The 22,131-nt window shown below is 37.2% G+C and overlaps 1 protein-coding gene across 1 annotated transcript; it reads right to left on the bottom strand.

Annotated features, from left to right (window-relative positions):
- Positions 1–19,247: 19,247 nt before the first annotated feature.
- Positions 19,248–22,131, bottom strand: LOC105441543. The gene is made up of 5 exons (XM_030980098.1): positions 22,015–22,131; positions 21,270–21,488; positions 20,394–20,525; positions 19,947–20,081; positions 19,248–19,386 (listed from the first exon to the last, which is right to left on the bottom strand). Exons 1-5 carry the CDS (start codon positions 22,067–22,069, stop codon positions 19,259–19,261), a joined length of 669 nt encoding a protein of 222 aa, XP_030835958.1. The 5' UTR covers positions 22,070–22,131; the 3' UTR covers positions 19,248–19,258.

Raw genomic sequence — 22,131 nt, 5'->3', positions numbered from 1 at the left:
ATTTTAAAATATACGGTGTTGATATAAAGATACCCTAATTATTTATCAGTAAAAAAACAACTATGAAACGAGTCTTGTAATCGTATTCATTACTTGTTTACCTATATAATTCAAATGTGTACATACTTTGCACGAAAAAAATTGAAAATTGAACAAAAGAAAATAATAAGATTATCATCCAAAACTAGAAATTGATTTAAAGTGGCCTTGACCAATGATAGTACCTCGGAGAGGACCTTACTCGGGTCCTCTGGTTGATTACTTACAAGCATTTCTTATGCTTTCTTATCAGTCAGGTAAAATAACCACTACTAATTGGAATATTGGAACAATGATAATGAATCATAAGTACAAATACAAATTAATGTTAAATGGATATCACGTTTATTATTTAATAAACTGTTCCTTGCTTTTTCATTACAATTCATACATCACTGAGACTGGCTCTATGGTTTAAATCAGTTTAGTCCTAGTAAAATGTATCCTGTTCATACAAAATAGCAACTACTGTCGAAAAATAGGCCGTACGTAACCGTGTGCGTCATCTATTGCAATGTGTGAACATGATACTGACGTGTTACGTAAAACCCGGACACTTCTATGGGACACAAAATATGGTTTTATTATGCTTGGGTCAATTTTTCGAAAATTGTTACGAATGCGTTTTTAAGTTTAAAAACAAAATCATTTTGTATTCTCACCTCTATTTTTTATTCACTTTTATGTTTACTCTCTGCCCGGTAATGTTGTTGTCGCTAATGGTCGCAGATCCTGATGCATTAAAATTAATGTTGACATCTCCCAGATTAGAAGTCGTACTAGTAGTAGCTGAAATGGAAACATTATATTAGTTTGGTCCAAAATGTTTAACTATTTCTCGTTTTTTTGGTGTATTTTTTTGTTGAAACAAATTTTTATTCAGATACAAAATCACGGATAACATCATACATAAATATGTACAAGCACTTCAACTAGTTCTTATTATGTTTAAAAAATAAGAGTGTTTGTTGTGTTGGAATCAAGGAGTTAAATGCGACTACAAATACCAAGAGCTGATTGTTTATTCTTTAGATCTTTGCTAAGATTTCATTTAAGGGAAAAGATCAAAACATGTTGACAGTGGTATTGCTACAACATGAATGGGGGAAGGGGGGATTATCGGACCAAATTGCCTACAAGCAAACCAAAAATTGCCCAACGTAAAATAAGGGGTTTAGAGGTTTTCGGGCCTCTAGGGCCTTGGGGAATTGAACAGTCCTACCCTGTAATGCAAAGTTCCAGGTCACCCTTGGGCAAGGTGTAGCACCTGACAGCCTTCTCCGAGACCATAGAAATACTGGGATGATGTCCAGCGGGGGCTAGTTTATCATGAATCCGGGTGGAGGGTACTCGTCAGCCGTAGTGAAAGCAAACCTTCTAATGGAGTCCAGCCATGATGAAAATTGGTCCTGCGGAAGGCAACGGGAACCCACCGCAGTATTATCCTCAGGATGACCCAATATATATGATATGATAGCTGCCAATTCAAATCAAGCCAAAGACGTTAACGGGACTCTAGACACTAGATGCCAGGGTGTCGCGTCCGGCAGGACCAGCAGTGAGGATGGTCAGGTCGTCATCCAGCAAAGTCCTCACTCGCGCGTTGGCACTTGGAATGTTAGAACAATGAGAGACGACAAGATAGAAACCATCAAACGTGAGATGCGACGTTATAACATGAACCTGCTTGCTCTTACTAAGGTTAGATGGCTTGACAGTGGTGACTTCATGAGTGATGAATTTAGAGTGATATACTCAGGAGGGAAAGCAAGACAACGTGGTGTTGCCCTTTTGCTGGACAAGAATACAGCAAAGAATGTATGTAGGATAGAGGCTGTAAGCGATAGATTGTTAGCAGTCAGAATAAAAGGATCACCAGTTGATATCGTTGTGCTGGTTGTGTACATGCCTACAAGTGACTATGAGGACAAAGATGTGGAGGATATTTACGACATGATCGACGAGGAGCTGGACAAAGGGAAAGGAAATGACTATCGTATTCTTCTCGGTGACTGGAATGCTGTTGTTGGAAGCTCACACAAACATGATGATGCTGTTGGAGAGTGGGGTCTTGGCAGGAAAAACCATAGAGGAAATATGCTAGTACAGTTTTGCAAGAGGAGGAAACTAGTGATTACCAACACTCTCTTTGAACAGCACCCTAGACGTCGCTATACATGGAAAGCACCTGGAGATATCGCACGCTACCAGATTGACTATATTCTTGTGAACCAGCGGTACAAGAATAGTGTTAAAAAGTCCCTGGCATATCCAGGAGCAGACTGTTACTCAGATCACAACTTGGTGCTGATGACAGTGCAGCTGAAACTAAAGAAGATGAGAGGGAGCCGTAAAGTGACAAAAATAGATAATGCAAAGCTGAAACAGAATGCATTAGTGTATGCATGTGGTGTCCAATCCCGGCTGAACTCTAAAGAACTCCCAGAGGGGCCCTCGGTTGAAGAGGAATGGGAAAATCTAAAAGGAGCCTTGCATGGTAGTGCTGAAGAAAACGTTGGGTTCAATAAGAGAAAGAAGATCCGTAAACCATGGATAACGGAGGAAATGATAGATAAGATGGATCAGAGAAGAACGCTGAAAAATGACAACACTGCAGAAGGAAAAAGGGGTTACAAGAGGCTTAATAACGAACTAAGAAGAGCTACAGACACAGCACGAACTAAATGGTGGGAACAACAATGCAAGGAACTAGAGGATCTAAACCGCAGGGGGAGAACAGACCTTATGTACAATAAAGTGAAAGTTCTTAGTGATGATATGAACAAAGGGAAAGGAAAGAACAACACAATAGGGGTTCTGGATGTGAATGGAGAACTGCTAACCAACCAACGGGACATAGGGGAGAGATGGCGTCAGTACGTAGAGGAGTTGTATGCCAGGGACAATAAACCAGTCGCTCTGCCCTTGGAAATGGAAGATTATGTCATGGCGGATGACGTTGGTCCTTCCCTACTTCCAGAAGAGGTGCGTGCTGCAGTCTGTCAGTTAAAGGAGAAAAAGGCGGCTGGTGAAGATAACATTACGGCTGAAATGCTCAAGAATATGGGGGAAGCTGGCATAATGGCACTGACTGAACTATGTCAACATATATATGAGCAGGGTATCTGGCCAGATGAGTGGACAAGAAGCCAGTTGATAACTATTAAGAAGACCACAAAGGCAATCAGATGCGAGGATCACCGCACTATCAGCCTGGTATCACATGCTTCAAAAGTATTACTAAAGGTACTCTACCATCGGATTGAAGCGAGGTCCAGAGATTATATTGGAATTGACCAATTTGGCTTTCGAAAAGGGGTCGATACTCGAGAAGCAATCGCTGTGATGAGAATACTAAGTGAGAGATGTATACAGCATGATCAGGACCTATATATCTGTTTTGTGGACTACGAAAAGGCATTTGACCGTGTCGATTGGACTAGGCTGATGGAAGTGCTGTCAGCCATTGGTGTTGATTGGAAAGACCGTAGATTGCTTGCATCCCTGTACATGTCTCAGACTGCTAGCGTCTGCGTTGGAGATGGAGTCTCTGAACCAGCCGTCATTGGACGTGGAACACGTCAGGGATGCCTTCTGTCTCCTCTTCTCTTCAATATCTATGCAGAGGCAATGGTAAGAGAAGCTCTGGCAATGTTAGAAGGAGTGATCGTTGGAGGAGTTGATTAGGTCTGTACGGTATGCTGATGATCAGGCCACACTCGCTGTCACTGCCGATGGTCTTCAAAGACAGATGGTACAGATGGATCAAGTGGTCAGGAGATATGGCATGAGAATCAACGAGAAGAAAACGTAGGTAATGATGATAAGTAAAGGCAAGATAAAAGAAATAACTATCGTGATAGATGGCAACAGACTAGTGCAAGTCAACCACTTCAAGTATCTAGGCAGTGTGCTGACTGAGGATGGCAAGTCTGCCAAAGAGGTCAACTTGCGCTCAGCTCTGGCAAGAGCTGCCTTCTTTCAAAGACAAGATATCTTGATGAGCCACAACATTGACCTTAGTTTGAGAAAGCGGCTTGTGAAGTCTCTAGTATGGAGTGTACTGCTGTATGGGGCTGAGACGTGGACACTCACTAAAAAGGACACGCAGCGTTTGGAGGCGGTCGAAATGTAGTGCTGGCGCAAATTACTAGGTGTGTCTTGGAGGGACAGAGTTTCGAATGAAGAGGTGTTGCATCGAGCTCAAGAAAGGCGGGTGCTGATTCAAACGATTAGAGAGAGACAGAAGAAATGGCTTGGACACATAATGCGGCATGATGAGGGCTTGATGCTCAGAGTCATAGAAGGTCGTATTCATGGAAAGAAGAAGAGGGGAAGACCTCGTAAAGGCTTTCTAGACGATGTAATCACACAATGTGGAGCGACGGGTTATGAGACGATGAAACGGTTGGCTCAAGACAGAGGAACTTGGAGAGGGGCTTGGAGAGACACTTGATATGGAATTTTTAATGGGTCACTGAACCTGTCATTAACTGACAGATCACTATTGATGAGAGGTTTTCACATTTGCTGACTGGGGGTGGGGTGAAGTTTATGTATTATGTTTTCTGTTATTGTAAGAGGTTCATATTTACGACATGTAAACAAATAAGATACAAGATTTAAAAAATAAATGGCATTAGATTTTCGAACAAACTCGACGTGTTTTAGGTGTTGCTGAACCCCACCCCGTTACCTCGGGCCACTCCTTATGTATGTTCATGGCAAAATGTAGTCCATTTTGCCCGTTCTTATATTATTTCCGGATCAAGATTTCTCCTATCCCTGCCTCGTCATCCTCATCTTGCAGCAGATTGGGGGGGGGGGGGGGGGGGGGGAGATCGCGCTCCGTTGGTAGAGATTGTAAAAATTAAATAGGCTAAATTTTAGACAAGGCAAAATGTCCAAGATACAGAATAAGTTTGAAGGAAGCAAAGTTTCAGCACTGTACTGGTACTTACTCTGTGTTTTCTTTTTTGGGTTGTTCTTTCCCTCTGGTGCTTTCCGCTTTTTAGCTGGTACACTTGTCTCATTTCCACTCGCGGACGTCGACTTTTTCAATTTGGATGCACCTAATCCAATAGTGAATGGTAAATGATGGAGTCAAAGATGTGAGAAGAGACATTCAATTCCAATGTCACATTCAAAACTGAAAAATATTATAATATTATCTTTGGTAAATTATACAATTATACCATTGTTATCCTTGCTATCTGAGAAAAACAAAAATCTTGGGTCTATCAAGGTTAGTAAAAGAGCGCGAGGAAAAGGGAATGTTTCTAGGAATGATATCTCAAACAATTATTAGTTACCATGGTTACCGGTTTATTCAAATCATGTTAAAACTGAATATCTTATGACTCTACTTTTAACCAACCTGGTTTGGGACCACCATTAGCTGATGTCGGTTTGGTCTCCAGGGTTTTGGAAACTTTCTGTGCCGGCTTCTTCGCCGGTGTACTTTCAGTTTTAGGTTTGTTGTCTGTAATTCCGGTGGATTTCCCGGCTTCCTTCTCGTTACCAGAGGCCTTGCGTAACTTTGCTTTCTGCTTTTCTGATTCTTTTTCAAGTACTGAATGACAGAAATTTCAAATGACAATGAGAAAGATGGTGATTAAAGTAATATTACTAATAGTGGAAGTAGTGATGATCGAAGCCCTAAACGGAGGCTTCCCGATGTCGGATGTGATCCAAATTCAGGTGGAAAATGTGATGATTATGATTAAAATTAGTAAAAAAAATTGGGCTAAAATTCCTTTGCTCAGAATGGATATGAAACTGCTAAACAAAATGGATACGGAACTACACTAGCGCCAATCTTTCTTGATAAGTTGTAAATGTTATTAATATTATTCTTGTCAATGTTGTCTTCTTTCGGAGAAGGACTTGCTGAGAAAAGCTTACCAACTGACTGAAGGCAGTCTTTTCTAAACATTGTATTGAAATAAATAAAACAACACATGCAAACTTCGAAGTAGAGGAAATGCTTTGAAATTTCTTCAAATAAAAAATGGAGTGTCTATAAATTCAGAATAATCTGTAGTTAATTGAAGTGCTTGTTAGTAAACGTGCAAAATTGCGCGATTACTTATTTTAATCACGTTTTATCTTACTGTTAATCATATAGCTAAGATCTCAAGGTTGTTGAATTTTGTATTTGACATTTTGGAGTGCTCACTAACCTGTTTTATCTTTTGAAATATGATTATTAACATGAAATGCGTAGCCATATGGAGGTGAAATACAGTATCACTTATTTGAATAATCAAACTGTTGATAATTCGTGTAGGCCAGTATTTTATGTATCAAACTATGTTCAACTTAATTATACATATACTTAAACATGTCCACTTTTATTCCCATATACTTTCATGAAACTTGTGTGTGGTCCATATATTAATTTTTGTCTGCAGTGCATGTGACATTCAGGAGGATTTGATAAATTCCTTATACCATTTAAAAAATGATACACGCCTTCTTCTTTCACAATGTAACGAGAACTCTCAGTTTTATTTTTTAGTTATTATTCGTAGAAATATTGTAAGGAGGCAATGATAAATGATCACATCGGATTATTTACAATTTGGATATACTACATGTATTAAACAAAAAACAATTTACAGTTGAAGGATTTGAGTGTAAACACTCCAACACCGATAGACCCACCTGGAATAATAGTTGTCCCCTTGAGATGTGTATCAGCAAGCACGACCAGCTTAGCATCATAGAGAGCTTGTTTCAGTCTGACATGCTGGTCGCTCGGCTTTACGGTCTGTCTCCAGTCTAACAGCATGTTTCGTGTTCCACTACAAGTTACCCGGTCACCTTTGTTGTTGGTTGCAGTGTATCTATTGATAGCTGCAACTTTAAATCCAAGTTCTCGTCCTAAGGCCTCCACCTGCTCACTCGATTCGATGTCTTCAGACAGCTTGTAGAGAAGATCATCGGCAATACCTACTTGCGTCGCCATTCCTATAGAACCAAAGCAAAAGAAAGGAAAATACTATAACTGCAATCGTATTAGAACGATATGCATGCGTTGACGCCCGTGTCTCTATGTGACAGACGAAGGAGCATCTCCCGGACTATCTAGAGCAATTTGTTAGAAGTCTGTAGCATCTCGGATAGTGGAGATAGGTCGGCCGAAAGAAAGGTCTAAAAAAACGGCCCGAAATCGACAAGATTCCACAAAACGAAGAGTTTATTGACCGTGATGGAATACTAAAGACTATGCTTACGAAATTTGAAAGGAATCGGGATCGAGGAAGAGACCTAGATAGGAATAACAAGCATAGCGTACAACACGAATGGGATTTGGGGGAAGAAGAAGAATAATAAGAATTCAGAACGAGAACGAGGCATTGACGAAAGGTCATCAATACAATGAATTCAGAACGCGAACTATAATAAGGCAATGACGAGAAATCGTCCATTCAAAAATATAATAACGATAACGGAAATAGTATTTTTTTTAAATATATATTATAATGATAACATTGATTATTATTTATGATAACAACAATCCCAACAATAAAGATTATATGCAAGGTAATTAATGATGATGATAACAAATTATAACAATACAGATGTATATAAATTTATTAACAATACTGACACCGTTTAAATCCTTTTAAACTAGAAATATCGCAATCTGTATTGCCGCGCAATGCGAATGTATCCCCCGGCAGTGGCAGCGATGTTGTGTCATCCTTATGTTCCAAGGGGGACAAAGATCCCCTCTCCCCTCCCTAAAACAAAAGGATGACGTAGAGATCACCACTAGGGGCTCGGACTATTGTCAAGACTAGGATAGGAGCAGCATCAGGCGCGTACGCAGCATCTAACAAGAAATCTGTCAAGAAATGTGGCAGTTAGAACACAGGTGGCACATCACCAAACACTAAAGATGTATACTTTGAACTGTATAAGACACACCTCCATACAACATTTGGGGTTAAAGCGCATAAAAGACAACGAGGGCAGCATCGCCCAAAAGTGTAGATGTGTAGATTGTACCAAGATACATCTCCTTTTAAAATTTGAAGTAATCCGTCATGAATTATGACCTGCAGAGCGCACACTAGACACCCACCAAAATATGGCCTTTGACCCTATAAAACACAGGACACTCATGGCAGCATCACTAAAAACGATAGGTGAATAGATTTTACCAACATACACTTCCATACTCAATTTGAAAGAAATCAGTTAGACCACACACTAGAGTGCACACAAGGCATCTAACAACATATGACCTTTGACCCTATATAAGACGGAACACTGAGGGCAGCATCACCAAAATCTAAAGGCTTGGAGATTATACCACGATACACCTTCCTTCAAACTTTGAACAAAATCCCTTGAGAAATGTGGCCTATAGAGCGCACACAAACCATCGCCAAAAATATGGCCTTTTACCCTATAGAAGAAGGAACACTGAGGGCAGAATCACTAAAAGTTATAGGTGTGTAGATTATACCAAGATACACCTCCTTACAAAATTTGACAGAAATCCGTCAAGGAATGTGGCAGTTAGAGCGCACACAAGAATATGACGCGGCGGCGGCGGCGTATACGCTGCTGAATCCAAAGTACCCAACGTCTCCACCGGCATACTGTCGGGGGATACAATCATGACAATAGTGATTAATGTTTTTACATTATGACAACAATAATAATGATTAGAGTACAAACCCTTGACTACTCCGCTGAGTGGATTTGGCGCTATATAAGTTATTGGCGGATTCAGGGGGAGGAGGGGGGGGGGGGACGTTTCGAGGGCCCCCAAAAAAATTAGTGATCACTAATATCTCAAACGATTAGTTGTGACCATGGTTACCAGTTTATTCAAATCATGTCAAAACTGAATATCTTATGACTCTACGTTTAACCAACCTGGTTTGGGACCATCATGTGGCACATTCTGAGCTGATGTCGGTTTGTTCTCCTTGGTCTTGTCACCTTTTTTCTTCGCTTGTGTACTTTCGCTATTAGTTTTGTTATCTGGAATTGCAGTGGCTTTGCTCTCTTTGCTCAACTTTGCTTTCTTTGCTGCTGATTCCATTTTTTCAATTGCTAAATGACAGAAATTTTCAAATGATAATGATGAAGATGGTGTTAAAAGTAATATTAATGATAGTAATGGTAGTAATAATAATAATGATAACATTAATAATTAATGAAATAAATAACAACAATATTAACAATAATGATAATTTCTAAAGTAAATAAGGCGTTAAAAAAATATGTTGTATTGCCCTTTGCGACTGACCCAAAAATCTTGAAATCTACGGTCGGCTTTTTAAAACTTTTTTTTTTTACCGTTTTTTTTAGAAAACAAAATGTTTAATGAATAAACAAGTATGTATTAAAGCATTCAAAACGAAATATCAGCCGAAAGAATGAGAAGAAAAAAAAAGATTTTTGACCGACCGACCCAAGTTTTGGCTCCTAAAGGGCAATACAATACACCATTTTTTAAAAAGGCCTAATGATGATGATAATAATGATAATACTACTACTAAAGTCTTTAATCTGACTACTAGATCAATTCAATTCAATTTAAATTGTATTGTCCAATGATTGGAAATTTGTTTCGTTTGCATGTCAATACAAGATTACAGATTATAAACAACAATAAGATACACATGGATACAAAATAGTACATTTGACATCAGTGTTTATAAACGTTTTCTTTGTAGTCATGGCACCCTTTAAGAAATAAAAAAGCTTTACGTCACCCAAATCCCAAATTCATCACAGAAAATTAACTTTGCATCACTCTGGCACTCGTCATTTGCCATGTACGCACGTTTGTTTCTAATTTTGATTCTAAATTTACGAATGAGCCTTAAAAATGGCGATTTTTAATACGGTAAATAATTATTTTTAATCCACACACTAGATTAAACATACAATAATGTATGTAGGGCACCTCGCGGAGAAATATACATGAATAAAATAGCTCATATATTCGTTCACCTCCGTACATCAATATGAGGATATTCGGCCATCGCATCGCCCATAAGTTAGAATCTTGTTGCTAAATTGTACAAGCTGTTAAAGCGAATGAGTGTGATAAAATATAATTTGGGCAGAAAATATATGAGATATATTTGGGTACCTCGCTGTCAAATAGAAGGATATTCGGGCGTTCGTTGTACACATTATGATGGTACTCGGATGCCTGAAATTATCCTGTTTCTAAATGTTGAAAGCGAGCGAGGAAGAAAGACTCTTTAGTATCTTCAAAATGTTATCCCCTCGTGAAATTACAAAATATCAAGGTTTCTTGGAAACCTTCGGTTTTCATGATATTGACGTTATTTCATCAATATTTTTCTTTATACCAAATTTATCTCGTGGGACCCCTAAAATTTCTTGCGGTACCCCATGATCCTACGGCACCCTGGCTGAAAAACACTGTACTAGATAGCTAGTCAATATTCAAAAACAATAAATTGTCGGATGTCCACAAGAAAGCTGTAAGAGCCCAATTCTTGCAGGAGGCCAATGAAGTACTTAAAAGCGAAATATGTACCTAGACGTTGTGTGTTCAGACAGTTTGTGTATCCAGAAAGTTGATTTTAAACAGCAATTTGAAGAAGTTTACAAGCAATATTTTAATAGATCTCCGAAGACTTATGCTTCACAATATTCTAAAGGACAAATATTCATGTTGATTAGTACTATTTGCTTTTTTTTTTAATTCAGTTAAATTTGAAGGCAAAAGAGAAGTTTTAGTTTGTTAAGTGTCCGGATACACAACCCCCCCCCTCCCAACATACAAAAAAAACAAGAAACAAACAAAAACAATAATATCTTTGAATTTGTAGAATATTATATTATCATTTTATTATTTATAGGCATTTCTATAGCGCCGTCTATCTAGAAATTCTATTCCAAGGCGCATTAATTATTACCCCGGCTTTAGCCTAGCTGCCATTACAGCGCTCCAGCATTTCAAGGAATTAATTCCTGCCAGGTACCCATTTACCTCACCTGGGTAGAGTGTGGCAAATGATGATTAATGCCTTGCCAAAGGACATTAGTGCTGTATCAGGTATCGAACCGCGACCTTTGAATTTCAAGTCAAGTGCTTAAACCACTCGAATAAGTCGCTTTTAGAATAGAAAAAAAAAGACATAGATTTATTCTGAAACATTTATGAATACATATATACTAACTACACTGTCGCTCATAAAGTTGGAATATTTTTGTTTTACCCCAATTTATGGAATTATTTTAAAAATAATTTAAAAATAATAGATCTAGATAATAGTATACATTCTCTGATTTTATTGAATGATAATTTGACAATGTGTGTTTTGCGTGATTGCTAAAGCATGTGTATGCTACTATGCTTATCAACTAGGGGACCTACGCCCTTAAGTCATAAATGACAGTAATGAGGATTAATGCCCCACAAAAGGGCACTAATATAGCACATCGACACGGTTTTGATCCTAGGGCCTCACAGTTACGAGGCCATTGCTTTGTCACTGAACCATGACTGTACGCAGCGGGGGCTAGGGTAGGGGGCAGTTTCCATAAATTAAACAAAACAAAGAAAATGCAATAAATTTTCAATAATTTATTGCATTTTACCCCGGTCTCCAACATAAAAAAAACCTCTGAACGGCCATGCGTTATGGCTCAAGGCATGGACACAAATAAAATAATTCCATAAATTGGGGTAAAACAAAAATATTCCAACTTTATGAGCGACAGTGTATAAAACAATAACAGATTTGCCAACAGACATTAAGATGTTAAGTACGACCCCGGGTATTTCTTTTTATCACCGCAAGCTATGAGACATAATATAAAATAATATGCAAAATCGAAGTTGAAGTTTACGAACAAAATATGCTAGAGTAAGCTAAACGAAAATTAATGGGGGAAAAAAGATGCATGGGTCAAATTTTGACACATTTTACACGTGAATATAGTAAGGCTCATTTCCAATTTACTTTTGGATTTCTACTTATACGGTTATCGATCTGTACCAGATATTTAAGGTTAGTCGAGTACTTTAACGATAGCAGCTTGCACACTGCTACTCATTCAACACATTAAACTGAACATGTGGGACTATGATGAGAATTACGTACGTTAATATTTGCAAAACCGACCGGTATTTCCAAGAGTAGTTTTAACCTAATCTAACATCTAACATATATTTTGTGGCTTGTAATATTTGCTTTCCACATAACGCCCTTTTTTGTATTATTAGTCCTTCGTCTTATTTTCACCAATCTCGTTTTATTACCTGTTAAAAAAACCCACATAATCTACATGTACATGCTCAAAAGACTGCTCTTATTTATACAAGGGAATCTACAATATACAAACTAAGCTCCTTACTAGATTCTCCCATATTTCGCTTTGTATATATTTGTCTAATTTCAGTTTAAATACCATGCAATCGTATGTTATTTCGATGTGTTATTACTTTTATGGCCTGATTTTATATTGATTTTTATATTGCAGTCTTATTCTTTATTGCTTATGCTTTATATAATTAATGTGAATGTGAAATACGAAATTAACTTAGGTGAGAAAAAAAAATGAAAACTGGAATATAGTTATCCAATTGTTCGTACACAAAACTTAAACAATTTTTTTTTTCAGGCTGACATTTACCTGACTCGGTATAAACGATATGACCGTTAATTTTATTGCGGGCGAAATACAGTGGTTCAAAATATGCGCGGACATTTCTCGGGGGAGAGAGAATCGAGCCCAATCTAGGAGGGGGAGCATAAGGAGCATAAGTAAGGATAACTCTACCTACCTGCGAAAAAAGATTTTGCTTCATCTGCCAAGCCTGTTTTTCTCAAGGCTGCTTTCATTTTTGGTATTTGCTTCTTTTCAGGAGTTCTTTTTCGCCATGCAATCAACATTGCTGCTATTCCCTCAGACGTGTTTTTCTTGTTCTTCTTCTCATAGTCAATCATATCCTCCATCGAAATATCCAATTCAATGCCAAGGCTCATAAAACTTGTATGATTACCAATCTCGTTTTTCAGATCTAAAATCATCCTGTCCGTAAGCCCTTTCTCCATTTTTATTTCTTGATATATAGCCTCACATACACGATGACAAGATACAAGTACATGCAACTCTTTCTAACGTGCCTATTATATACACGTTTGAATGGCAAACGGGGGATTCCACTAAGTACGCTATCCTCAAAAGGACGAAAATTAAAAGGGGGACAAATCCTGAAATATGAAAAATTGCTGTTATTTGTGATAACTGTCAGCTCATGAGTCAGTCGTGCAGTCTACGGGAAGATATTGATACGACAAGAAAAGTATATTATGTATATCAAGCCTAGAATACTTATAATTTATGTACTCCATCTCTAGAATGGAAGTTTTCTTTCAGATCTTCTTTTAATTCCGCATGTAATGTACCTTTAAATAACCTAGTCATAGGCGCCGGAAGTGGGGGTGGGGCAGGGGGGCGCTCGCCCCCACCCCATGTTTAGATTATGATATAAAATACATAAAAATGAAAGCGTATATAGCATTTAGAATTCACGTATTCTTCCTCAACTGGAAGACGGCAGTTTATTTTTTATTTTTTTAATGTTTACAGTTTTATGATATAGACCGGTTGTAGTAAAATTGCGGTTCAAGGGTTTTGGGTGAAATATATCCATTCAATATTGTTAAAATATTGCCTTCAGAGGTTTAGATGGTAATAATTCAACCTAAATTTGCAAAAAAAGCAGAAATATATGCCCGAATATTCAATGTTGAAGTGCATTCGCGATATCTATCCAGTCTGAGGCCGGATCGAAATGATAATTTACCAATATCAATTATTAATGTATCTATATATATATCAATATAATTATAACGAAAATAATGATGATGATGGTAATAATAATAATAACATTAATAATAATACTATACTAATGATACATAAGATTTGTATGGTGCCAAATCCACTCAGTATTATTTAGGCTACGCGTATGCATGTTCTCTCCCTTTTAAGTCCGGTGTGTAAAGTCAATACGGGTCGATTTTTTGTGTCTTACTGACGAGCTGGACTTTGTTGCGTGAAAAGTACCCCGGAGTGGGGGGGGGGGGGAGCAGCAGGTAATTGAAGCAGTGGCGGATCCAGGGCCCCCCCCCCCCCCGCTAATTCAACGGCTGGCTGTTTCGCCGCTAAATATTCTATCACGAATTGGGCCCCCTCTTTGGCCCCTCCCCTTTCGCCGGCTGGATACGCCCCTGAATTGAAGTGATGGCAATCTTCTCTAACTGAGTCTTAGAACCATACATTACAAATTCGCATTTGACGAGATTTAATTTTAATGATATTAAAGATAATAATAATACTAATTATAATATTGATAATAATAATAATAATAACACTAATAATAATGATAGTAACAATACTACTAATGTTATAATAACAATGATAAGATAATAATGATAAATGTAATAATTATGATTATAATGATTATAAAATAATATTTAACAATAACAAATATATTTGTATTACTATAAATTATAATAATAATGATAACATTAATAATAATAATAATAACAATGATTATAATAAATATAATAAGAGTAATACAATTGGTAATAATAATCATAACAATAGTAGTAATCATTATAAATGCGCTGCTGCATGTTATTCCCAAGCGTTATTGTAGGTGGTTTAAGGAGACATGCAATCACAAATGATACCAAAAAAATGTTACAGTTCATTTTAATAGCTGACTTTGGCGACCACAACTCTGCGACCAATAAAGGTCCCATACTATTGCGCGTAACAGGATTGAATGGTGTCTTTGAAGACAGTTCGCACGACGCACGTCTATGACGTAGGTAATAATGCATATTCATATATCCACTAAACTTGGTGCAGACGCCCAACAGAACTGAAACAACATGTATAACAAAAAAGGTCGGGATAATGTGGATGTTGTTTCATTTCTTCCTCATAAATACTTTGATCTACTCATCGACCTACTTATAATCATAATTATATTACTAAAATTTGACAAAGACTGGGTTAGTGCTGGACATTATATCTTGCTTAAGAGTCATTACTATCTATTAGTGTAATATTTTCAATTTCAATAATTTGGAAAAGAGAAATTCATATATTTTAGGCATTTTCAATAACAATGCGGATATTTTGGTTTATCTTTTAAAGATTTGCTCATAAAATGAAAGGCGGGTATTTTTTTTATTTTAGCTTCATGTATAAAAGTTACCTGCAACAAATTCAATAAATCATGCACGTGATGAGAGCAGGGGGTCGCGTTCAATCCATCCTGAGACACACGTCAACATTTTATTTTCTTAGATTATTACATGAAATAAAAGGCCTTATAGTGCTCCCTTCAACTGATGTTTGTCATGTCTTGAAACAAACCTTCATTTAATTTGTATTTGAAAAGAAAGTTAATTTCTGTGACCATTACGAAAAAGTCACCTCCGCGCAACGCATGGTCGGAGCAGTTGTCTTAGAACAATCTTTCATTGAATTTCGATATATTTGGACAGAGGTCATTACAGAATGATGAAGTGTTTGTTTAGTAGTGTGGTCTCACAGTGGCGTAGCATGGATCGAGCAATTGTGAGGTCACTGGTGTCGTGGGGGATACTGCGCACAATAGATGGTTGAAAGCAGCGTCTTCAATTAAGGGGCAGATGTGGAAGGAAGAAGAACGTATTTGTGTATTGTCTCCTTCTCTCTCCCTCCTTCTGCCCTCCCCCTTCTCCCTCCCCCCCCCCCTCTCTCTCTCTTTCTCTCTCTGGGTCTCTTTCTTTCTCCATCTCTTTCTCGTTCTCTTTATATATTTACCCCAAAAACTATCTTCTTTTTCCTTCTTCTTAATCCTCTTCTGTTGTCGGGGGGGGGGGGGGGGGGGTGGGGGGTAAGAGGACACTTTTTTTTTTTTTTTTTGGTCTCGAAATTTAGAAATTTGACATTTTGCTCCGTTGGGGGAGGGGTAAGGTCATCTTATTTAGGTCAGCCGTGGCAATATATTTTTTTTTATTTTTTTTTATTACTTAAAAAAAAAACAACAACAACATTGGAACCAAAGGGGGGTGTTTAAGGTTTTTTTTAGGGGGGTTTACACACATAAAAATACCAAAGGGGGTGTTTAACCCCCCCCCCCCCCCCCAAACACCCCCCTGCGTACGCGCCTGCCCGTGACCCATACGCTACGCCATTGCCCACCGGTTGCTCATCTTCGCCCCGCATGTTGTTGACCTTACACTTACACGTAAATGATGATCATGGAAATAATTTGTTAAAGCACTCAAATTAGTGACAGGTACACCAACACAAGACATGTAAGCTTTCGTTGATTAGATCGAGATTGTATCATCAAATCGTGGAAGTTATTGGAAGCAGGTTTTTTAATTTCATATTAAAGAAGATCCCCCTTCCCTCCCCATTCGCTCTCTTTCTCTCTCTCTCTCTCTCTCTATATATATACATATTTCCTTCTCTCTCACTCTCTTCCCTGTTTGTTTACAATCTTCTCTAATTCTCCTCTTCTACCGTTTTGAACCTTCCGCACTCATCGTCTTTACCTATCTTCGATAACAGAATATCATAAACAGAGTATCCATCCTCTATTTCTCCCTCTCCCTCTCTCAATTTAAATCATTTCAAATTACGGGATTTTTGTATTTAATTTAGAAACGGCTCAGGTTGTTTAGACTCATTTAAATCAACACAAAATATCTTCTTTGCCCTGGTTCCCATTTTTATTTATTTACAAAATTAAAAAATGAAATGCTTTATCAGAAATCTACTATGAATTTCATGAGTTACCGTTTGCACATATATACACAGATATGAAAAACTTGAAATGATGATGAAAAGCACTGCGACATGAGTATCGGAGATGATGATTAAAAAGTAAAATAGATACACACAGATTTATTTTTAAATGTTTACAATGTAACAAAGGAAGTCTGAAAGTAATTAGTCTGATTAAAACTATTTAGTGGATTATGTCGAAGTCACTCAATCATTAATTTATATAATTATATTTACACTATTGAGGGCATTAAGTAGGCCTTTTAATTAATCAATTCCAATAACGTATTCAACCGCATGAAGTCATTTAAAAACAAATTTCAATTATAGACGTATAAATACTGTTTCCTCCCAAAATAAGTGATAAAAAACACCTTTTCTTTGGCGACCTATACCTATGTAATACTACTTTATATAGATATTTGTTTAAGTAACGTTAACATGATTTCCTTTACTATCCATTTCTATTCTGTAAGTATAATTGTAATGATTTAATTAATCAATAACATTGATGCCATCCTTCAAATATATTGGTATACCTTTTCAAGTAAACATCAAAGCAATACATACAAATTCAAATAGATTCAAGTTTGTTTTTTGTCTCTTTGCCTTTGAAATTATTAAGTCTCTTTCGTGAACGGAATTCGATATGAGGTCGAACAATGGTAGTAGAGAGATAATCAAGTTTCTTGGAATGTACTTCGTAAGAAAGTTTCTTTCAAAAGAGTTAATCACAAGATGATTTATCTTTGAGTGGTCCTAACATCTTGAATATTAGGGAGTTGAAGTTCCATCAGTGAAAAGCTGCTGCTTTATTTCAAGATTTTGGAAAAGTCAGTAAAAAAATACGTGTTTTTGTTTCCTTCTTTCAATCAGCAATCATGTTTTGCTATTGTAGCACCGACATGTCTCGGATTGGGGGAAGATCATTAATTAAACTAGCTCGGCGGAATTTTGTATTTTATTCCCCCACCTGTCGGCCTACAGAAACAAGTAATCAGACAATTTCATCACACACATTCATACTCAATCTACAAGAAACTAATCTATCCTGAATTAAACTAGAAAACTAGGCACTATAAAGGAAATGTATAGGTTCCTTTATTACTAGCTACTGCAAAACATATTTACATTTTCTTTACAAAGATGCAACTCCTGGTTACATACTGAAACCTAATTAGGAAACAAATTGTTCCAAACTCAACACGTAGTAGAGTAAAACTAAACCTTAACATCATGACAGTACTTTGAGAGAAAGAAATACTATCTGTATGGCTTCAAACATAACTAAACTGACAGAGTACAGAGGTTCTCATTGACGGAACTGTCATGGGTCGACGATTGCCTGAAAAGGCAGGACAAACAGAAGTTATTGAAGACGGATGTTTTAAAGATGCTTCCTCTCCCTCTTCAAAAAAGTGAAAGAGGGTTTAATCTATAAAATACAGTTTAGCTACTTAATGAACCGGGGGTCTCAGTCATGTAGAAATACTTGAAGCATGCGTGACCAGAGGTTTTCCGGGCACCCCCTAAGCGAGGATTTCTTATGAAGCCAAAATACATCCTTAAAATAAGGATTTCGCGTGGGTTTTTCCCGAATTCAAACCCTAAACGGGTATTTCAAAAAGTGTGCGCCAAAACATGTATCGTAAAATTGAAACCCCTATAAATTATGGTTTGAATAGCTGTACATGCAGTAGTGGTATAGGAGATAATTTGTTGTAACTTTGTGGCCAGACGAATTGTTTGCATTAGCGGATAGTATTGTGAGTGAGGCATGGTCATTACGCAGAAACAACTAGTATAATAACCTGGGGGTAATGACCGGTATGCCAGTGGTCCAATCTTTTAACCTATAGGGGATGCTTTTGTGGAATTTTCCAATTCGATTGCCCAATAGGGATAGAACGTTTCTTAGGTTAGGGTATACACTGTACAATGTATGTGGCACCAAAGAGGGGCTACACTATCACGTGCCAGTCAGCACTGGGGGTTGAATAACGTTGTTCAATTTTCATTGAGTGATATCTCCAGAATTATGGCATTATGCAAGGAAAGAATGAAGGGAAACAAACATAGCAAAGGTACTTTTTAAGAGTTATTAAAATTATTCGCAATTTTACAAATATTTCATTAAAAAAACATACATGCGCGCTGTATATACAGAAGCTCAATCCAACATTTTTTGCGAACAATTCAAAGAAGCGTTGACAACTGGTCATACCAGCAGTCCCTGTAAGGAGAGTCCCGAATAGGCCAATCAAACTGGTTTGCTGCATCTCTGCTGTTTTTATGTTTCACTAATCTATTCAAACACAAAATGCACGAATCATGTCTTACACAATGGATCACACAATGCAAGAATGAGAAAAAATACATTTACTTCTGAGGAACGCCCCATTACATGAAATTAAAAGAAATTAAAGTTGACTTCCTGCCCGGTCACTTTGTTGTCGCGAACAATCGCAGAGTCTGATGCATTTACAGTCGCGCTGCCACCATCGTTGACATCACTCGGGGGGTGTGTAGAATTACTCTCTATAAAATAAAATAATAAATAAAAAATGAATGCGACTATTTAGAGTTTGTTGATGCACTTAGCTAGATATGTTAATATAACTGTTAATTTTTTTTTCTCTCGAGGAGCATAGCTTTCCAAACAAGATCATTCTATTTCAGGAAAGTAACCTCTGGCCATATTAAGGAATGAAGGAATATTTAACAGTAAATAATTTAATGAAGGAAGTTTGATATACATGTATTTTCAAAAAGATGACCGAGGAAAACAAATAAATCAAACGAGAAAAAAAAACAAGATAAAATTAAGATATGATAGTAGCTGAAATTAAAACATGATAAAATAATATCCTCGAATCTGTACACATCGATGGTACGCCCAGCCTAATTTTCTCCACCGGGCTTAGAAACTGGGGGATGATGTTATCCTCAGCTTGCAGTAGATAGGGGGAGATCGCGGTGCGTTGGTGGAGATTGTTGAATTTAAATCGGATAGATTTTGGACTAGGCGAAATGTTCAAGATAAGGAAAATGTTGGATGGAAACAAATTGCGTGTTTTCTATTTCAGCACTGTACTTACTGCGAATTTTATTATTTAGGGCGTTCTTTTCTTCTGGTGCCTTCCTCTTTTTTGCTTGTTCCTTCGGTGCACTAATCCCCTTTCCACTCCTTACATTTTCCCGGAATTGAGTCGAGTCTTTCAATATGGATGCACCTAATACAAAAGTAAATGGTAAATGAAAGAGTCAAAGATGTGAGAGGAGATATTCAATTTCAATGTCACATTCAAAACGCATTTCACTAAATCCTGTATATAAATATTATCTTTTGTAAGTTAGGAAATTTTAGCATGCTGATCTTTGCAAACTTGGAACAAAATCTTAGGTCTATCAAGACAAGTGAAAAATAGCGAAGAAAAGAGAATGATTCTAGGAATGATATCTCAAACGATTAGTAGTAACAATGGTAACCAGCTTTTCAAATCATGTACAAAAGAAAATATCCTATGACTCTACTTTTAACCCACCTGGTTTGGGATCTCCCTGGGGCACCTTCTTAATAGCTGATGTCGGTTTGGTCTCCGTGGTCTTAGTACCTTCCTGTGGCAGCATCTTCGCTGGTGCACTTTTAGTTTTAGGTATCTTGGGTATCTTGTATGCTTTCCGTTGGTGAAGATAAGGAATATGTTGGGAGTAAACAAATTGCGTGTTCTCTATTTCGGCACTGTACTTACTATGAATGTTATTAATTGGGGGCGTTAATTTCTTCTGGTGCTTCCTTTTTTTTTAATTGTTACTTTGGTGCACTAATTCACTTTCCACTACTCACATTTTCCCAGAAGGAAGTCGAGTCTTTCAATATGGATGCACCTAATTCCAAAGTAAATGGTAAATGATAGAGTCAAAGATGTGAGAAGATACGTTCAATTTTAATGTCACATTCAAAAGGCATTTCACTGAACCCTACATTCAAATATTATCTTTTGTAAATTATACAATTATACCAATTAGATCTGTGCAATCTGGGAGAAAGAAAATCTTAAGTCGACCAAGGCTAGTGAAAAAGAGCGAAGTTCGCTCTTTTTCACTAGTCTTGATAGATTGCAAAGATCAGAATGGTATAATTGTATAATTTACAAAAGATAATATTTGAATGTAGGGTTCAGTGAAATGCCTATTGAATGTGACATTAAACCTGAATGTCTCTTCTCACATCCTTGACTCTATCATTTACCATTTACTTTGGAATTAGGTGCATCCATATTGAAAGACTCGACGTCCACCTGGGAAAGGAGATCGTTTATCTAGGAATGATATCTCAAACGATTAGTAGTAACCATGGTAACCAGTTTATTCAAATCATGTAAAAGAATAAATATCATATGACTCTACTTTTAACCCACCTGGTTTGGGATCTCCCTGGGGCACCTTCTTAATAGCTGATGTCGGTTTGGTCTCCATAGTCTTAGTACCTTCCTGTGGCAGCATCTTCGCTGGTTTAGTTTGAGGTATTTTAGGTATCTTGTATACAGTAGCTGTGGATGTCACGGGTTTGCTCTCGTCCTTATCACCGGAGATCTTGCTTAACACTGCCTTCTTTTGGATTGATCCTTTTTCAAGTGCTGAATGACAGAAATTTCAAATGATAATAAAGATTGTAATTTTAATAACAGTAATAAAAATAGTAGAAAACTTCAACAATAATTACAATAATGATGCTAGTTTTAATTATAATATTAATCATGTAAACAGTAATAATAGTGATAATAATGGTAATGATAATAATGATAATATTTCTAATAAAGTAACAATAGTAATAATAATAATAATAACCATCATCATCATCATCATCATCATCATCATCACCATCATGTAAACAATATAAACAGACAAATGAAACGCTTTTGAATAGTTTATTTATAGGTTATTTATCCTAACCAACCCACCCTCGAGCATAGAATATCATGTCATGGAATGAACGATGGCATAATACTGCAAAGAATATAAATCGGTTTCGTTGGTCAAAATTTAACCAGGCATCATGCTAGCCAAGGGCAAGTTCACTAAGTAGACCCCTCCATAAATATGCAGTGCAAGAGAAAGAGGATGTTTCTGAATATCTCACGACTCTACTGTTTTTTGACCCACCTGGTTTGGGATCAACCTGGGGCACCTTCTTAGCTGATTTCGGTTTGGTCTTCATGGTCGTGATATCTCTCTGTGCCCGCTTCTTCGCTGGTGTTCGTTTAGTCTCAGGTTTCTTTA

Source organism: Strongylocentrotus purpuratus, unplaced genomic scaffold (assembly GCF_000002235.5).
Source record: "Strongylocentrotus purpuratus isolate Spur 01 unplaced genomic scaffold, Spur_5.0 spur5_scaffold_10, whole genome shotgun sequence".
Lineage (NCBI taxonomy): Eukaryota > Metazoa > Echinodermata > Echinoidea > Camarodonta > Strongylocentrotidae > Strongylocentrotus > Strongylocentrotus purpuratus.
Note: the sequence above shows the minus strand (reverse complement) of the source record. Positions and strands in the feature narration are given on the sequence as shown.

Excerpts from the sequence above, each read along its gene's own strand:
- LOC105441543 (XM_030980098.1), bottom strand. The coding sequence starts at position 22,069 with ATGAAGACCAAACCGAAATCAGCTAAGAAGGTGCCCCAGGTTGATCCC. Across the intron at positions 20,082-20,393 it reads CCAGGGAGATCCCAAACCAG|GTGCATCCATATTGAAAGAC; the intron begins GTGGGTTAAAAG and ends CTTTTGTATTAG. Across the intron at positions 19,387-19,946 it reads CCTAAATAATAAAATTCGCA|AGAGTAATTCTACACACCCC; the intron begins GTAAGTACAGTG and ends TTTATTTTATAG.